Source organism: Oncorhynchus nerka, linkage group LG7 (genome assembly GCF_034236695.1).
Source record: "Oncorhynchus nerka isolate Pitt River linkage group LG7, Oner_Uvic_2.0, whole genome shotgun sequence".
NCBI lineage: Eukaryota > Metazoa > Chordata > Actinopteri > Salmoniformes > Salmonidae > Oncorhynchus > Oncorhynchus nerka.
Window position 1 is genome coordinate 40,007,830 of NC_088402.1, and position 16,727 is coordinate 40,024,556.

The 16,727-nt window shown below is 41.6% G+C and overlaps 1 protein-coding gene across 1 annotated transcript in view; it reads right to left on the reverse strand.

The window, feature by feature from the left end:
- LOC115132746 (chloride channel protein 1-like) overlaps positions 1 to 16,727 on the reverse strand; it is a 39,967-nt gene that overhangs the window by 15,940 nt on the left and 7,300 nt on the right. Inside the window, exons 2-10 of the mRNA XM_029665478.2 lie at positions 8,875 to 9,184; positions 8,457 to 8,588; positions 5,081 to 5,209; positions 4,494 to 4,627; positions 4,311 to 4,388; positions 4,011 to 4,089; positions 3,616 to 3,741; positions 3,308 to 3,392; positions 2,873 to 2,974 (exon numbers count right to left, since the gene is read on the reverse strand). Of these exons, the coding sequence (XP_029521338.2) occupies positions 2,873 to 2,974; positions 3,308 to 3,392; positions 3,616 to 3,741; positions 4,011 to 4,089; positions 4,311 to 4,388; positions 4,494 to 4,627; positions 5,081 to 5,209; positions 8,457 to 8,588; positions 8,875 to 9,184 (1,175 nt within the window). The remainder of the gene's footprint in view (positions 1 to 2,872; positions 2,975 to 3,307; positions 3,393 to 3,615; positions 3,742 to 4,010; positions 4,090 to 4,310; positions 4,389 to 4,493; positions 4,628 to 5,080; positions 5,210 to 8,456; positions 8,589 to 8,874; positions 9,185 to 16,727) is intronic.

Consider the following 16,727-nt stretch of genomic DNA (forward strand, 5'->3'; position numbering starts at 1 on the left):
GGGATTAAAAACTCTATGTTCCAACCCTATGTCCCTGTGGTTCTCTGTAGCTCGGCTAGTAGAGCACGTTTCGGCACTTGCAACGGCAGGATAGTGGGTTCGATTCCTGGGACCACCCTTGCATAAAATGTATGCACACATGACTGTAAATAGCTTTGGATAAAAATGTCTGCTAAGTGGCATACAGCATACAGTGCCTTCAGAAAGTATTCACACCCCGTTACTTTTTCCACATTTTGTTGTGTTACAGCCTGAATATAAAATGGATTACATTTAGATTTTGTGCCACTGATCTACACACAATAACCCAGCAGTGTAAAAGTGGAATTCTGATTTTAGAATTTTTTAGAAATTAATAAAAAAATGAAAAGCTGAAATGTCTTAAGACAGTAAATATTCAAACCCTTTGTTTTGTCAAGCCTAAATAACGTTAGGAGTAACAATTTGCTTAACAAGTCAGAAAATAAGTTGCATGGACTAATTCTCTGTGCAATAATGGTGTTTAACATAATTGTTTTATGACTACCTCATCTCTGTACCCCACACATACAATCATCTGTAATGTCCCTTAGTCGAGCAATGAATTTCAAGCACAGATTCTACAACAAAGACCAGGGAGGTTTTACAATGCCTTGCAAAGAAGGACACCTATTGGAGGATAACAAAAAAAAACAGACATTGAGTATCCCTTTGAGCATGGAGAAATGATTATTTACACCTTGGATGGTGTATCAATACACCCAGTCACTACAAAGATACAGGTGGAGGCTCCTCAGAGGGGGAAGAGGAGGACCATCCTCCTCAGTGAACTTCATAAAAACAAACATTTTAAAACATTTAAAAACGTTATCCTTTTTAGATAAAACTATGCGAAATTTTTAATCACACGCTGCTAAAACAAAACAGGGATAAACATACCTGAATTTGTCCAATAGAAACTCATATTTGCAACTGTTGGACTAATGATTACACCCTATACCAGCTAGATGCAGGCAAGAGTGGTAGGTGGTATTGACTGTGTCACTGTCTGTCCATGTGTCACTGTCTATCACCTCAAACTTCTCTCTCGACCTGTGTGCACTTAGGTTGTAAACTTTCATTCATAGGCTAGGTTGCAGCAACCTCATGATGGGCATAGGGAACATTTTAGTACCATGTAGTAGCCTAAACCTATCACTGTTACATGGAACTGGGTGAATAGAATAGGAATGACAGTCATCCAATATGCTGTAATAGAAAATAAGGCCATGCTCATGAGAAGAACATTTTTCTTTGTCCTCCCTCATCTTAAATGGCACTGACGGCCACTGAAAGATACAGGCGTCCTTCCTAACTCAATTGATGGAGAGGAAGGAAACCGCTCAGGGATTTCACCATGAAGCCAAATGGGGATTTTAAACCAGTTACAGAGTTTAATGACTGTGATAGGAGAAAACTGAGGATGTATCAACAACATGGTAGTTACTCCACAATGCTAACCTAAATGACCGAGGGAATCGAAGGAAGACTGTACATAATAAAAATACTGCAAAACATGCATCCTGTTTGCAATAAGGCACTAAAGTAATACTGCATAAAATGTGACCAAAAAATTCACATTTTGTCCTAAATACAAAGCATTATGTATGGTGCAAATCCAACACAACACATCACTGAGTACCACTCTTCATATTTTCAAGCATGGTGGTGGCTGCATCATGTTATGGATATGCTTGTAATCAGCAAGCACTAGTGAGTTTTTTAGGATAAAAAGAAAAGGAATAGAGCTAAGCACAGGCAAGGTCCTAGAGGAAAACCTGCTTCGGTATGCTTTTTTCCCCAAAAGACACTGGGAGACAAATCCTCCTTTCAGCAGGACAATAATCTAAAACACAAGGCTAAATGTACACTGGAGTTACTTACCAAGACGACATCAAATGTTTCTGAGTGGCCTAGTTACAGTGTGGACTTAAATTGGCTTGAAAATCTATGTCAATACTTGAACATGGATGTCTAGCACTGATCAACAACCAACTAGACCAGAGCTTGGAGTTAAAAAAATAAAAAATAATGGGCCAATATTGTACAATCCAGCTTTGCAAAGCTCTTAGAGACTTACCCAGAGAGACTATAATCGCTGCCAACGGTGATTCTAACATGTATTAACTGAGGGGGTTGAATACTTATCTAACCAAGGTATGTTAGTGCTTTATTTTCTAAGCATTTTTCTTCCACTTTGAGTAGTTTGTGTAGATTGTTGACAAAAAAAAGACAATTAAAACAATTTTAATCCCAATTTGCTACACAACAAAATGGCGAATAAGACACGGGGTGTGAATACATTACGATGGCACTATATAATCCTCTCAATATAACTGCACCCTATGTCATAATACCCTCTTCACAAATGTCCTGTTTCTCCTCCTATAAAATAACTTCCCTCTTTCTCCCAGTAGGACAGGCCTAAGAACAAGCACCAATTTAACACTCTCAAAGCTGACAATATAATTACATCCTCCTGGTCTCTGTTGGTCTAATTCCAGTGCTCCCATCCATCATCTTCCCCACAGTGTAACTATGTTCAGCTCTGACAAAAGCAGCTGCACTGGTTGCTGCTAAATCATTCATTTCTATTGGAGCGAGAGTGTAACTAGTTTCTTTTTCAGAGACCACTAATTGCTTACAGATGGATCGATCAATGTCTGGATGATGGTTTGATTGTCTGTTCTTGTAAAACGCACCAGTCGGCAACACAAATTTGTTTGGAGAAACACAATGGATGATTCTATTCTATTCCATTCTACTAAGCCCCTAGCCTGATCCTCCCCAATTCAGGTTTGCATTTTCCTCATGTGTCTCATCAAAATACATCACCCCCGTCCCTTTAACTCACTGTCTGGTGAGGAAGCGTGTCATGGCGTTGGGTTTCCTCATGAACAGCACCACCTGGCGGTTCAGCCAGACGAAGAAGGCCCCCAGGAAGCCGCAGGAGATCCTGCAGTGACAACCACCAGCACCTTTACCTCACTCACTCTCAAGGTTCAAATAAGAACAAGAGAAGGTACATTTTCGGAATAATATACAGTATGTGTGCCTGCTTCAGATGTACGTTTAGTTGGTGTTGATCTAGCCTGTAATATCGTCGCAAGCACACTGGCAAGCAAAACCATACACGCCATCTCCGTTCTCAAAATAACTACCAATGTAAAAGCTTTATGGCACATAGAATGAGGTTAGGCATTCATGTTGGGTTACGACAACGAACTACACACAGTGTGGTCACCGTGCCCTCACCACGCTCCTGGGGGCTCTCGACCCTTTCTCTCACCCGATGATGGCAAATGCAGGCAGCTCCTGGAGGTCAAAGGGGAAGTCCATGCGGAACTTGGTGCGGAAGAGAGCAGTGATGGTGACTGTGGAGGACGAAAAGACAGGGGGTGCAGGGAAGTAGAGAGTTTTAGAACGTATACACGAACATTATACTATTTATCATGTATAGTTCCACAGAAATTCACATCCCTTCACATTTTCCACATTTTGTTGTGTCACCGCCTGCATTTTAAACGGACTGAATATAGATGTCTTGTCACTGGCCCACACGCAATACCTCCTCGTGCATGTAGTTCATGGACCCACCTGCATCTTTGTTGAACACAGAGAGCACTCTGAAAATGAAGGCACTGAAGGTGGCAGCGAAATAGCCTCTCCAGTAGTTCCTCACAGCAAAGTAAGTGGACGTCACCTCGATACTGAACAGCACCCCTGGTGGAGCGGCAGGATCAAAGCAAGAGAGAGGTCAAATATCAGTCAGACGTCATATCAGAAAATGTGGCACATAGTTCAACTCCAGATCGCATATTGCATTTTGAAGAATTGCCATGACGACCTGTCACAAATACACATAACTGAGGCCATTTCAACACCGTGCCTATATTGATTGTCAGACACATGACAATTGCTTGAGCTGATTTTGTAGCTTGCTTTATACTAGATGGATGGAAGGTGAATCGAAAAGGAAAACAGTGTTGTACCTCCAAGAGGGGTACCGAAACAGCAACCCACCCCAACCGCACAGCCAACTGTAAGGATGTCTGTGTAGCAGTATGGGCTCTACTGACACACAGAGAGACGGTGACAGAGAGAGGGCAGCAGAGATGTAGAGCGGAAGGGACGGACAGACAGATAGAGGGAAAGGGGATCCCATACAAGTAGACAAAAAACCGAGGGAGGAAAAGAGAACCTCATTGGAAAAACATCTAAAAGTATAATGTGAAGTGATCTGACAAAACTGTAATGTCCGTGTTCTCAATGTTGGTCAAGTAACTGCTCACCTGATGGACTCCTGAGAAGAACGTCATACACTTGCTCAGCACAGCAGCACAGATGCTGGCGATATGAACAAACGGGCCCTTGGGAAGAAAAAGTGGAAGACAAGGGGGCAGAAACAATGAAACTTGTAGTGGCTTTTTAGATAGCTGTAATCAGGGAATCAGATGTGAGTGTGTGTAACCCACCTCTTTCCCTACTGGCATCCCACTGCCCAGACCTGCAGTCAGACCAATGACCTTGGCAGTAAAAGCCCTGACAGTCAGATACTCCTTCAACACTACCCCTCTGAGAATGGTCTTCAGCTCAGGAATACCAGAGCCTGAGAGAGAGAAAGAGAGAGAGAGAGAGAGAGAGAGAGAGAGAGAGAGAGAGAGAGAGAGAGAGAGAGAGAGAGAGAGAGAGAGAGAGAGAGAGAGAGAGAGAGAGAGAGACAGAGAGAGAGAGAGAGAGAGAGAGAGAGAGAGAGAGAAGAGATAGCGAGACAGACAGACAGACAGGGTGGGGAGGTGAAAAGAGGTCAGGGAAGAGGTAGAATTACAAAATTGTTGTTTTACAGGAAAACCAAATATATGTTTGTCTCAGAACGACAAGGAAAGGTCATAGCTCTAGATAGACAATGAGGTCATCAGTGTGTGAGGACAGGGCTAGGTAGGTACACAAGCAGAGAGGGGAGAAGATCAATGGATAACGGACTGTGGGTAACAGGTCATTAGGGGTGGCGGGTGATGGGGAAAGTAAGCAGTAAGCATTGAGTGAGTGAGCGGGTACACACCGATGGCTTGTGGGGCGACCAGGTGGCAGAAGAAGGAGGCGAACATGATGAGCGCCATGGGATAGCTGACCCAAGCCAGGTACTGGAGCAGGACATTACCCCTCAGCTCCCAGTGAATCCACTTATACACTGACAGGGGGGAGTGGAATTGAGGGGAGGGGTGAAAGTGAGGCATGTGAAGGGATGTGAGAAAAAGCAGGAAGGTAGAGGAGCAGGTGAGCAAAACAGAAAGGGGAAGGATGAAGGGCAATAGGGAGGAGGGGGAGGAGAAAATGAGGGGAAGACACAGAAAAAGGGGTGAAGATAAGGGAAGAGGATGGAGGATAAGGTAAGGGGGGTGAGGAGAGAGGAGAAAGGGAAGTTGGTTATGACAGGGCAGACACTGACACAGACAGTTACAAAGAAAATACACTAAGATGCCCTATTTCTTGGATGAACTGTCAATCCATCTGGACTGACAGATGTCCTTTCCCTTTGTAGATGTTTCTCTTGCCATTAGTAATATTCTGTGAGAGAGCCACTGACTTGCTTAGTTTCACCCGTGTTTCATCGAAATGTACACTGTAAAAAAAGATATTGAGATTCAGTCAAAATGACTAGTTTTATCTAGCCAAGTCAACTCAATTTGTTACATTTGTTGAGTTGACAAAATATTAAGTTTAAAATGTCAAAGCTTATCAAATCGAGTTAGCAAAAAACAATGTTTACTCAACTTAGAAATTCACAACCATGAAGTCAAATCAACTGAAGCAACAGACCCCTTGACCTTTTCCACATTTTGTTACGTTACAGCCTTATTCTAAAATGGATTAAATCATTTCCCCCCCCCCTCATAAATCTACACACAATACCCCATAATGAACAAAGCAAAAACAAGTGTTTAGAAATGTATACACATTTATAAAAAATAATAATAATGAAATATCACATTTACATAAATATTGAGAACCTTTACTCAGTACTTTGTTCAAGCACTTTTGGCAGCAATTACAGCCTTGAGTCGTCTTAGGTATGACGCTACAAGCTTGGCACACCTGTATTTGGGGAGTTTCTCCCATTATTCTCTGCAGATGCTCTCAAGCTCTGTCAAGTCTGATGCAGAGCGTCTCTGCACAGCTATTGTCAGGTCTCTCCAGAGATGTTCGATCGGGTTCAAGTCCGGGCTCTGGCTGGGCCACTCAAGGACATTCAGACACTTGTTCCGAAGCCACTCCTGGGTTGTCTTGGCTGTGCACTTAGGGTTGTTGTCCTTTCGGAAGGTGAATTGTTGCCCCAGTCTGAGGTCCTGAGCGCATATGCAGCAGCTTTCCATCAATGATCTCTCTGTACTTTGCTCCATTCATCTTTCCCTTGATCCTGACTAGTCTACCAGTCAGTGCCGCTGAAAAAACATCCCCACAGCATGATGCTGCCACTACCGTGCTTCACCATAGGGATGGTGCCAGGATTCCTCTAGATGTGATGCTTGGCACAAAGACATCAATCTTGGACTCATCAGACCAGAGTATGTTGTTTCTCATGGTCTGAGAGTCCTTTAGGTGCCTTTTGGCAAACAACAATTGTGTGGTCATGTGCCTTTTACTGAGGAGTGGCTTCCGTCTGGCCACTGTACCACAAAGGCCTGATTGGTGTAGTGCTGCAGAGATGGTTGTCCTTCTGGAAGGTTCTCACATCTCCACAGAGGAACTCTGGAGCTCTGTCAGAGTGACCATTGGGTTCTTGGTCACCTCCCTGACCAAGGCCCTTCTCCCCCGATTGCTCAGTTTGGCTGGACGGCCAGCTCTAGGAATAGTCTTGGTGGTTCCAAACTTCTTCCATTTAAGAATGATGGAAGCCACTGTGTTCTTGGTGATCTTCAATGTTGTAGAAATGTTTTGGTACCCTTCTCCGGATCTGTGCCTCAATACAACGAAACTCAACGGTCAATTCCTTCGACCTCATGGCTTGGTTTCTGCTCTGATTTGCACTGTCAACTGTGGGACCTTATATAGACAGGTGTGTGCCTTTCCAAGTTATGTCTAATCAATTGAATTAAAGTTGTAGAAACATCTCAAGGATGATCAATGGTAACAGGATGCACCAGAGCTCAATTTTGAGTCTCCTGGCAAAGGGTCTGAACATGTAAATAGGTTTTATCTGATTTTTATTTTGAATAAATGTGCAAAAATGTCTAAAAACATTTTTTCACTTTGTCATTATGGGATACTGTGTGTAGATTGCTGGGATTTTTTATTTGATTTAATCCATTTTAGAATAAGGCTGTAAAGTAACAAAATGTGAAAAAAGTGAAGGGGTCTGAATACTTTCCGAATGCACTGTAACAGTAGTGCTGACTGAAAGTGTCAAGTTCAGATGACTTCAACATATTTTGGGGGGGCCGAGCTCATTACAATAATATCCAGCATGCTTTACAACCGTTCATTTTTATATTTAAATTTTTTTACATTTAGCAGACGCTTTTATCCAGAGCGACTTCAGTTGAAGGTAGATTCAAAAGAATAACAAGGTAAACGTTTCTGTCACTGTTGCTGAGAATGCCATTGCAGTTGAAGTGATCTGTTGATTTGTTGACATTACTCAGTACACTGAAAAACTCACACATGGTGAAGTGACAGATGGGAGGGTAATGTTCCTTACTGAAATCTCTATTATATAATTTCAAAGACTTAGTCAGTAATTTTCAAAGTAGTTGTTTCAACTGTATAGGAAGTTGACACAACTTTACATTTTAAGGCAGCCTGGTTGCAAATGTAAAACAACTTATACAACAAGTTGTTAAATACTAATTTGTGAGTTACACTTACTTTACTAGGTTAAAGTAACATTAGAATAAGTAAACTCCACACAAAATCCAGATTGGACTTGAAATCAAATTTTAAGGCAGCTTGGTAACAAACTTTTGTAAGCTATACAGTGTATAGATGTGTATCGTCCACGTATCAGAGAAAATTTACTCTGTGTTTATGAATATCATCACTGAAAGGTATTATATAAAATTTGCACAGTAGCGGGCCAAGAATAGAGCCTTGAGGGATTCCACTGCACAAACTTCACTCAACCCCCTAATTTGGGTAATGTCTATAAACATAATTTATAATTTGAAGTATAACGTTTTGCAATGTTTGTTTTGCAAGATTAATTTTGCAAATCAGGTTACCGCTGAACTGTTTTGCAACACTTTTTGATAATCATTTAGCCTAACCCTCAACAATAAGCAACCAGGTGTCTTGTTAGATAACTATTTATGCTGTAAAAGCATTCATGCAACTGTATGATTTGCCGGTTCAGTGGCTTGAATGCAAGCATTGTAAAAACATATCTCATCAACATAAAACAAGATGGTTTAGTGTGTGTTGCATTGTGGGTATTGTAGTACATTGTAGACTTTTGGCACTGGTGTAGTCCATGGTCCAGCTGACCAGTGCCATTGAGATGCCCAGCAGCACCAGAAAGATCCAGTCCTCTCCCAGCTTGGTGACCAGGAACCTCTGTACCCGTGCTACACAGTCTGAGAAAACACCATGACAGACGATAATTCACAATAAAGCTTCAACTACATGTATACTTTGTAACTATACAGGGTTAAAAGGTCATCAATTCTAAAATCAGGTTTGATTTTAATACAACAATAACCAGTTTTGGTCAATGCTCATGTTCAACTATTGATCACAAGCTAACAATTTTGAAAGTGCAACATTAACTCTGAGTATTGTGGGGCAATAAAGACACTTTTAACTTGAACACTGTTAGAGTCAATTTAACATCTGCGACTTTAATGAGCACTGACTTCTCACCTCTGCACTTTGAGTAGGAGCGACGTTTCTTTATAGACAAAGGGTTGCCTTGCTCTGTAGCCATTTGTGCATGTCCCACCTCGTCTGAGTGATGCCGACCCCTGTGCCTGCTGTGGTGCCCGTGTCCATGTGTGTGACCGTGGTGGTGGCCATGGTGGTGCCCGTGGTGATGGTGGCCACGGTGATGCTGTGGATGGTGGCCATGGTGATGGTGATGGTGGTGGTGTTTCTTCCATTGTCTCTCTGTTAGAAGTCGGGTGGCCTCTCTCCGGCCAGACCCACCCGGGTGCTCACGGTATTCCCCATACAGCTGAAAGTGACAGGAGGAAGAGAGACTACAGAACATGACCCATATGTTCATGAACAAAGGACTACTGTGAAGACACGCTGAAAATGTAGTTCAGGTAAGGTTAGGATGACAACATTCTATTTTGGGAAAATAAAAAACAATAGTTTAAGATATTTTAATTTGCTCTGAATGTGTATATTTTAAAGAAAATATATATCATGCAGTATATGTACTATTATTATTACATACAGTATATATGCACGTAACAGTTCATATTTCCTACATTGTAGATGTAAGGTTCTGCATTTATTTTCTTAGTCAACCTTGTGTTCTGTTTCGTTGTGTTCTTGAACGTAGCCTGTCTTTCATTTTTGTTCATTGATTTCACCTGTGTTAGTTACGCACCTGGTCTCATCAGCTCCTTATTTAGTTCAGTTCATTCTGTTTGTGCCTTTGTGAGGTATTGTTTGTTTGACTCTACTTAGCCTTTTCCTAGCTTGTTTGTGAGAACCAGTTATAGACATCAGTCAGAGTTTGGATTTGCCTGCCTGTTTGCCTAACTGTGTATGACCATTGCCAGCCTGTGACCACGATTCTTGCCTTCTGTGAGCGTGAAATAAACACCTGCCGTGCTCTGTGTGACTCTAGACCTTTTTCTCCCTGAGTATTCATAACAGTAGAATAATAGTGAAGACATCAAAATTATGAAATAAAACATGTGGAATCATGCAGTAACCAAAAAGTTTTAAAAATCTAAACATATTATGTGTGTCTTGTGAATTTGTGGAATTTCTTTCCTTTTTAATCAATTGTGTTGTGACAAGGTAGGGGTGGTATACAGAAACCCTATTTGGTAAAAGACCAAGTCCATATTATGGCAGGAACAGCTCAAATAAGCAAAGAGAAACGTCAGTCCATCATTACTTTAAGATATGAAGGTCAGTCAATCTGGAAAAATGTCAAAAACTTTTAGTTTTTTCAAGTGCAGTTGCAAAAACCATCAAGGGCCATGATGAAATTGGCTCTCATGAGGACCGTCACAGGAAAGGAAGATCCAGAGTTACCTCTGCTGCAGAGAATAAGTTCATTAGAGTTACCAGCCTCAGAAATTGCAGCCCAAATAAATGCTTCACAGAGAACAAGTAACAGACACATCTCAACATCAACTGTTCAGAGGAGACTGCTTGAATCAGGCCTTCATGGTCAAATTGCTGCAGAGAAACCACTTCTGAAGGACACCTATAAGAAGAGACTTGCTTGGCCCAAGAACCACGAGCAATGGACATTAGACTGGTGAAAATTTGTCCTTTGGTCTGATGAGTCCAAATTTGAGATTTTTGGTTCCAACCGCCGTGTCTTTGTGAGACACAGAGTAGGTGAACAAGTGATCTCTGCATGTGTGGTTCGCACCATGAAGCATGGAGGAGGAGGTGTGATGGTGTGGGGGGTGCTTTGCTGGTGACACTGTCAGTGATCTATTTAGAATTCAAGGCACACTTAACCAGCATGGCTACCACAGCATTCTGCAGCGATGCATCCTCCCATCTGGTTTGTGCTTAGTGGGAGTATCATTTGTTCTCCATCAGGACAATGACCCAACACACCTCCAGGCTGTGTAAGGGCTATTTGACCAAGAAGGAGGGTGATGAAGTGCTGCATCAGATGACTTGGCCTCCGCAATCACCCAACCTCAACCCAATTGGGAGGGTTTGGGATGAGTTGGACCGCAGAGTGAAGGAAAATCAGCCAACAAATGCTCAGAATATGTGGGCACTCCAAGAAAATAATTATTTTGGTTGAGAGAATGCCAAGCATGTGCAAACCTGTCATCAAGTCAAACGGTGGCTACTTTGAAGAATCTAAAATCTAAAATATATGTAGATTTGTTTTTATTTTATTTTTTGCTTTCTACATGATTCCATATGTTAATTCATAGTTCTGATGTCTTCACTATTATTCTACAATGTGGAACATAGTAAAAATAAAGAAAAAACATTGAAGTAGTAGATGTGTCCAAACTTTTGACTGGTACTGTATGTTATGAAAATATATAAATATAATGTGAATGGTCGTGTATCAAAGAAGAACTTAAAATAAATAAACATATGTTGATTGTTTCAGAATGTGGGAGAGTTCAAGTGTCATAATGTACAGTAAGCTCCAAAAGTATTGGGGCAGTCACATATTTTTTGTTGTTTTGGCTCTGTAGCCACAAATATCATACCCCCCAAGACATTATAACCTCAACACCATTACAATAGCAGGGGAGGTTAGCATTTTTTTGGGGGGGGTATGATATTTATGCCTCTGTAATGTTTTTCACTCATCATTATTCACGATTCATTCAAGATTATCCGTAATCATGGTAGCATCCATTTCTACTGTATTATTGATTGTATGTTTGTTTATTCCATGTGTAACTCTGTGTTGTTGTATGTGTCGAACTGCTTTGCTTTATCTTGGCCTGGTCGCAGTTGCAAATGAGAACTTGTTCTCAACTAGCCTACCTGGTTAAATAAAGGTGAAATGAAAAAATAAATAAAAATACACAATAAAGTGTTAAGTGTTAAGAAACATATTCTATTCTTATTTACAGTCAAATTTACTCCAAAATGATACAATAAATGATTTACCATTCATTTCTATTGGGCACAAAGTAATGGTAGCATCCACGTTAATCCAAAGTGCTGGAGTACAGCGCCAAAACAAATCAAAAATTGTCACTGTCCCAATACTTTTGGAGCTCACCGCATCCTGGCGGACGGGTCATACAGAAAGACAAAACTCCTCGACATGTTGACTTTAAATCTCGTAGAGAGGAAGCGTGGGTCTACATTTGGATGAATTCCCTCTGGACCACATCCAGACATCTGGCAAAGAGATAACTCCACCTCGCAACTCTCTCTCTCACACACAGAAACATGGACATACTTTCATAAACACATACATGACACACTAAAATAATGTCCTATTGTCTAATACATCTAATACTACATTACTTTTAATGTATTAGTATTAATGCTTTTATCATAGTGTAATTACAGTGCAGGTAATGTATCTTTTTGAGTGATAGCTATTACATTAGTTTCTGACGGGGGTGGGGGGAGCAGGTGGCTGGTAAGCTACTACACCGACCAAAGATCAAGCCAAGATTCAAGGTATTTGATCCTGTATCAGACAAGACCAGCAGTGGGTTGTGGGTAAGTATTTCACCCACTTTGTAATCATGACAGACACCTTTCACAATCAAACTGGAGAGGTGGGAAATATAACATTCCAATTCTAAACGGAAGACGACATTTTCTAATTCACAAGTCTACTAATTACTGTGATAAAAAAAAACTATCAAACAGCAGAACATCTTGTAAGGAACATGTCAACGCCAATATTTTCCAAACTAACAGTTCAATGGTCTTCAAACCTACACTGTTGTTGTTTCATTTGCATGATATTGTTTTAGTGGCTCAATTTATTTATTTATATTTTTATTTCACCTTTATTTTACCAGGTAGGCCAGTTGAGAGCAAGTTCTCATTTACAACTGCGACCTGGCCAAGATAAAGCAAAGCAGTTTGACACAAACAACAACACATGGAATAAACAAACGTACAGTAAATAACACAATAGAAAAAAATCTATATACTGTGTGTGCAAATGAGGTAAGATCAGGGAGGTAAGGCAATAAATAGGCCATAGTGGCAAAGTAATTACAATTTAGCAATTAAACACTGGAGTGATAGATGTGCAGAAGATGAATGTGCAAGTAGAGATACTGAGGTGCAAAGGAGCAAAAATAAATAAATAATAATAACAATATGGGGATGAGGTAGTTGGATGGGCTATTTACAGATGGGCTATGTACAGGTGCAATGATCTGTGAGCTGCTCTGACAGCTGATGCTTAAAGTTAGCGAGGGAGATATGAGTCTCCAGCCTCAGTGATTTTTGCAATTCGTTCCAGTCATTGGCAACAGAGAACTGGAAGGAAAGGCGGCCAAAGGAGGAATAGGCTTTGGGGGTGACCAGTAAAATATACCTGCTGGAGCGTGTGCCACGGGTGGGTGCTGCTATGGTGACCAGTGAGCTGAGATAAGGCGGGGCTTTACTTAGCAAAGACTTATAGATGATCTGGAGCCAGTGGCTTTGTTGCGAAATAAGAAGCCGATTCTAGATTTAATTTTGGATTGGAGATGCCTAATGTGAGTCTGGATGGAGATGTTACAGTCTAACCAGACACCCAGGTATTTGTAATTATCCACATATTCTAAGTCAGAACCGTCCAGAGTAGTGATGCTGGACGGGCGGGCAGGTGTGGGCAGCGATCGGTTGAAGAGCATGCATTTAGTTTTACTTGCATGTAAGAGCAGTTGGAGGCCACGGAAGGAGGGTTGTATGGCATTGAAGCTCGTCTGGATGTTAGTTAACACAGTGTCCAAAGAAGGACCAGAAGTATACAGAATGGTGTCATCTACGTAGAGGTGGATGAGAGAATCACCAGTAGCCACATCATTGATGTATAGAGAGAAAAGAGTCGGCCCGAGAATTGAACCCTGTGGCACCCCCATAGAGACTGCCAGAGGTCCGGAAAACAGGCTCTCCGATTTGACACACTGAACTCTGTCTGAGAAGTAGTTGGTGAACCAGGCGAGGCAGTCATTTGAGAAACCAAGGCTGTTGAGTCTGTCGATAAGAATGTGGTGATTGACAAAGTCGAAAGCCTTGGCCAGGTCGATGAATACGGCTGGACAGTATTGTCTTTTATCAATAGCGGTTATGATATCATTTAGGACCTTGAGCGTGGCTGAGGTGCACCCATGACCAGCTCGGAAACCAGATTGCATTCGAAATGGTCGGTGATCTGTTTGTTAACTAGGCTTTCGAAGACCTTAGAACGGCAGGGTAGGATAGATATATGTCTGTAACAGTTTGGGTCTAGAGCGTCTCCCCCTTTGAAGAGGGGATGACCATGTTAGTTTTCCAATCTTTGGGGATCTCAGACGATATGAAATAGAGGTTGAACAGGCTAGTAATGGGGGTTGCATCAATTGCAATACATAACCCTCATCCTCAATTTAAACAGATGAACCTTTATCTATGTACATACTGATGGAATTACATAATGACGTTTCAGACCTGAATGATGTCATAATCAGTGGTGTAAAGTACCTAAGTAAAAAATACTTTAAAGTACTACTTAAGTTGTTTCTTGGGGTATATGTACTTTACTTACTTTACATTTATATTTTTGACAACTTTTACTTCAATACATTCCTAAAGAAACATTAATACTTTTTACTCCATACGTTTTCCCTGACGACCAAAAGCATTATTTACATTCTGAATGCTTAGCAGAACAGGAAAATTGTGAAATTCACACACTTATTGTAACAATGTGCACTGAGAGTCGGGAAGCAAGTTCAGGGAGTGAGTGTTTTAATAAATAAACACAACATAATACAAAATAAGAGACATGAACAACGAACAGACATGACACAGGAACAGAAGCAATAACGCCTGGGGAAGGAACCAAAGGGAGTGACATATATAGGGAAGGTAATCTGGGAGGTGAAGGAGTCCAGGTGAGTCTGATGACGCGCAGGTGCGCCATAACGAGCAGCCTGGTGACCTAGAGGTCGGAGAGGGAGCACACGTGACACTATTAAGAGAACACGTGGTCATCCCTACTGCCTCTGGTCTGGCGGACTCACTAAACACAGATGGATCTTTTGTAAATAACGCCTGAGTGTTGGAGTGTGCCCCTGCCTATCCATGCATTTTAAAAAGAACATGGAGCCATCTGCTTTGCTTAATATAAGGAATTTGAAATTATTTATACTTTTACTTCTACTTTTGATACTTAAGTATATTTTAGCATTACATTTACTTTTGATACATAAGTATATTTAAAAACAAATACTTTTAGACTTTTACTCAAGTAGTATTTTACTGGGTGACTTTCACTTTTACTTGAGTAACTTTCTATTAAGGTATCTATACTTTTACTCAAGTATGACAATTGGTTACTTTTTCCACCACTGGTCATAATACAGTTCAGTTAATGTGAGGTTCCATGTAAAACACAAATAATCGAATGATTCATGTTTGCTTATTACCGAGACACTATGTGCAGCCTCCATTGTTGTAGTCTACATTTATGTCCTTTAAAGAAATTGTTATACACAACATTGCCAAAAGTAGGTGGACACCTGCTCATCAAACATCTCATTCCAAAATCATGGTCATTAATATGGAGTTGTGCCCCCCTTTGCTCCACTCTTCTGGGAAGGCTTTCCACTAGACATTGGAACATTGCTGCGGGGACTTGCTTCCATTCAGCCACAAGAGCATTATTGAGGTCTGGAACTGATGTTGGATGATTAGGCCTGGCTCACACTCGGCGTTCCAATTAATCCCAAAGGTATTCGATAGGGTTGAGGTCAGGGCTCTGTGCATGCCAGTCTAGTTCTTCCACACCGATATTGACAAACCATTTCTGTATGGACCTCACTTTGTGCACAGGGGCATTGTCATACTGAAACAGTAAAGGGCCTTCCCCAAACTGTTGCCACAAAGTTGAAAGCACAGAATCGTCTAGAATGTCATTGTAAGCTGTAGCGTTAATATTTCCTTTCACTGGAACTAAGGGGCCTAGCCCAAACCATGAAAAACAGCCCCAGACCATTATTGCTCCTCCACCAAACTTTACAGTTGGCAGTATGCATTCGGGCAGGTAGCATTCTCCTGGCATCCACCAATCCCAGATTAGTTCGTCGGATTGTCAGATGGTGAAGCCTGATTCATCACTCCAGAGAATGTGTTTCCACTGCCCCAATGGCGGCGAGCTTTACACCACTCCAGCCGACGCTTGGTATTGCGCATGGTGATCTTAAGCTTGTGCAAAGATCCTGATGAACAGTTATTGTGCTGACGTTGCTTCCAGAGGCAGTTAGGAAATCGGTAGTGAGTGTTGCAACGGAGAACAGAGGATTTTTACGCGCTACAGCACTTGGTGGTCCCGTTCTGTGAGCTTGTGCGGCTTCCGTTTCGCTGCTGAGCCGTTGTTGCTCCTAGACGTTTCCACTTCACAACAACAGCACGTACAGTTGACCGGGGCAGCTCTAGCAGGGCATACATTTGATGAACTGACTTGTTGGAAAGGTGGCATCCTATGACGGTGCCACGTTGAAAGTCACTGAGCTCGTCAGTACGGGCCATTCTACTGACAATGTTTGTCTATGGAGATTGCATGGCTGTGTGATCGATTATACACACCTGTCAGCAACGGGTGTGTCTGAAATATCCGAATACACTCATTTGAAGGGGTGTCCATACTTTTGGCCATGTAGTGTATCTGTTCCACAAAGTGAAGGCCTACATTGCAAAAATTGTGAAAAGATTGCAACTCCATGCTATGGCCTTTTCTCAGTTGGATTTGCTGAACTCCTGCGTCCTCTCTCCTACGTCCTTCCTCGCTTCCTTTTGAAAAAGGTCTCCTCAAACCACTCATCGTTTTCCAGGCCACGGAGTAGAGAAGACGGAGGAGAGAGGGTGGAAGATGGACTTTT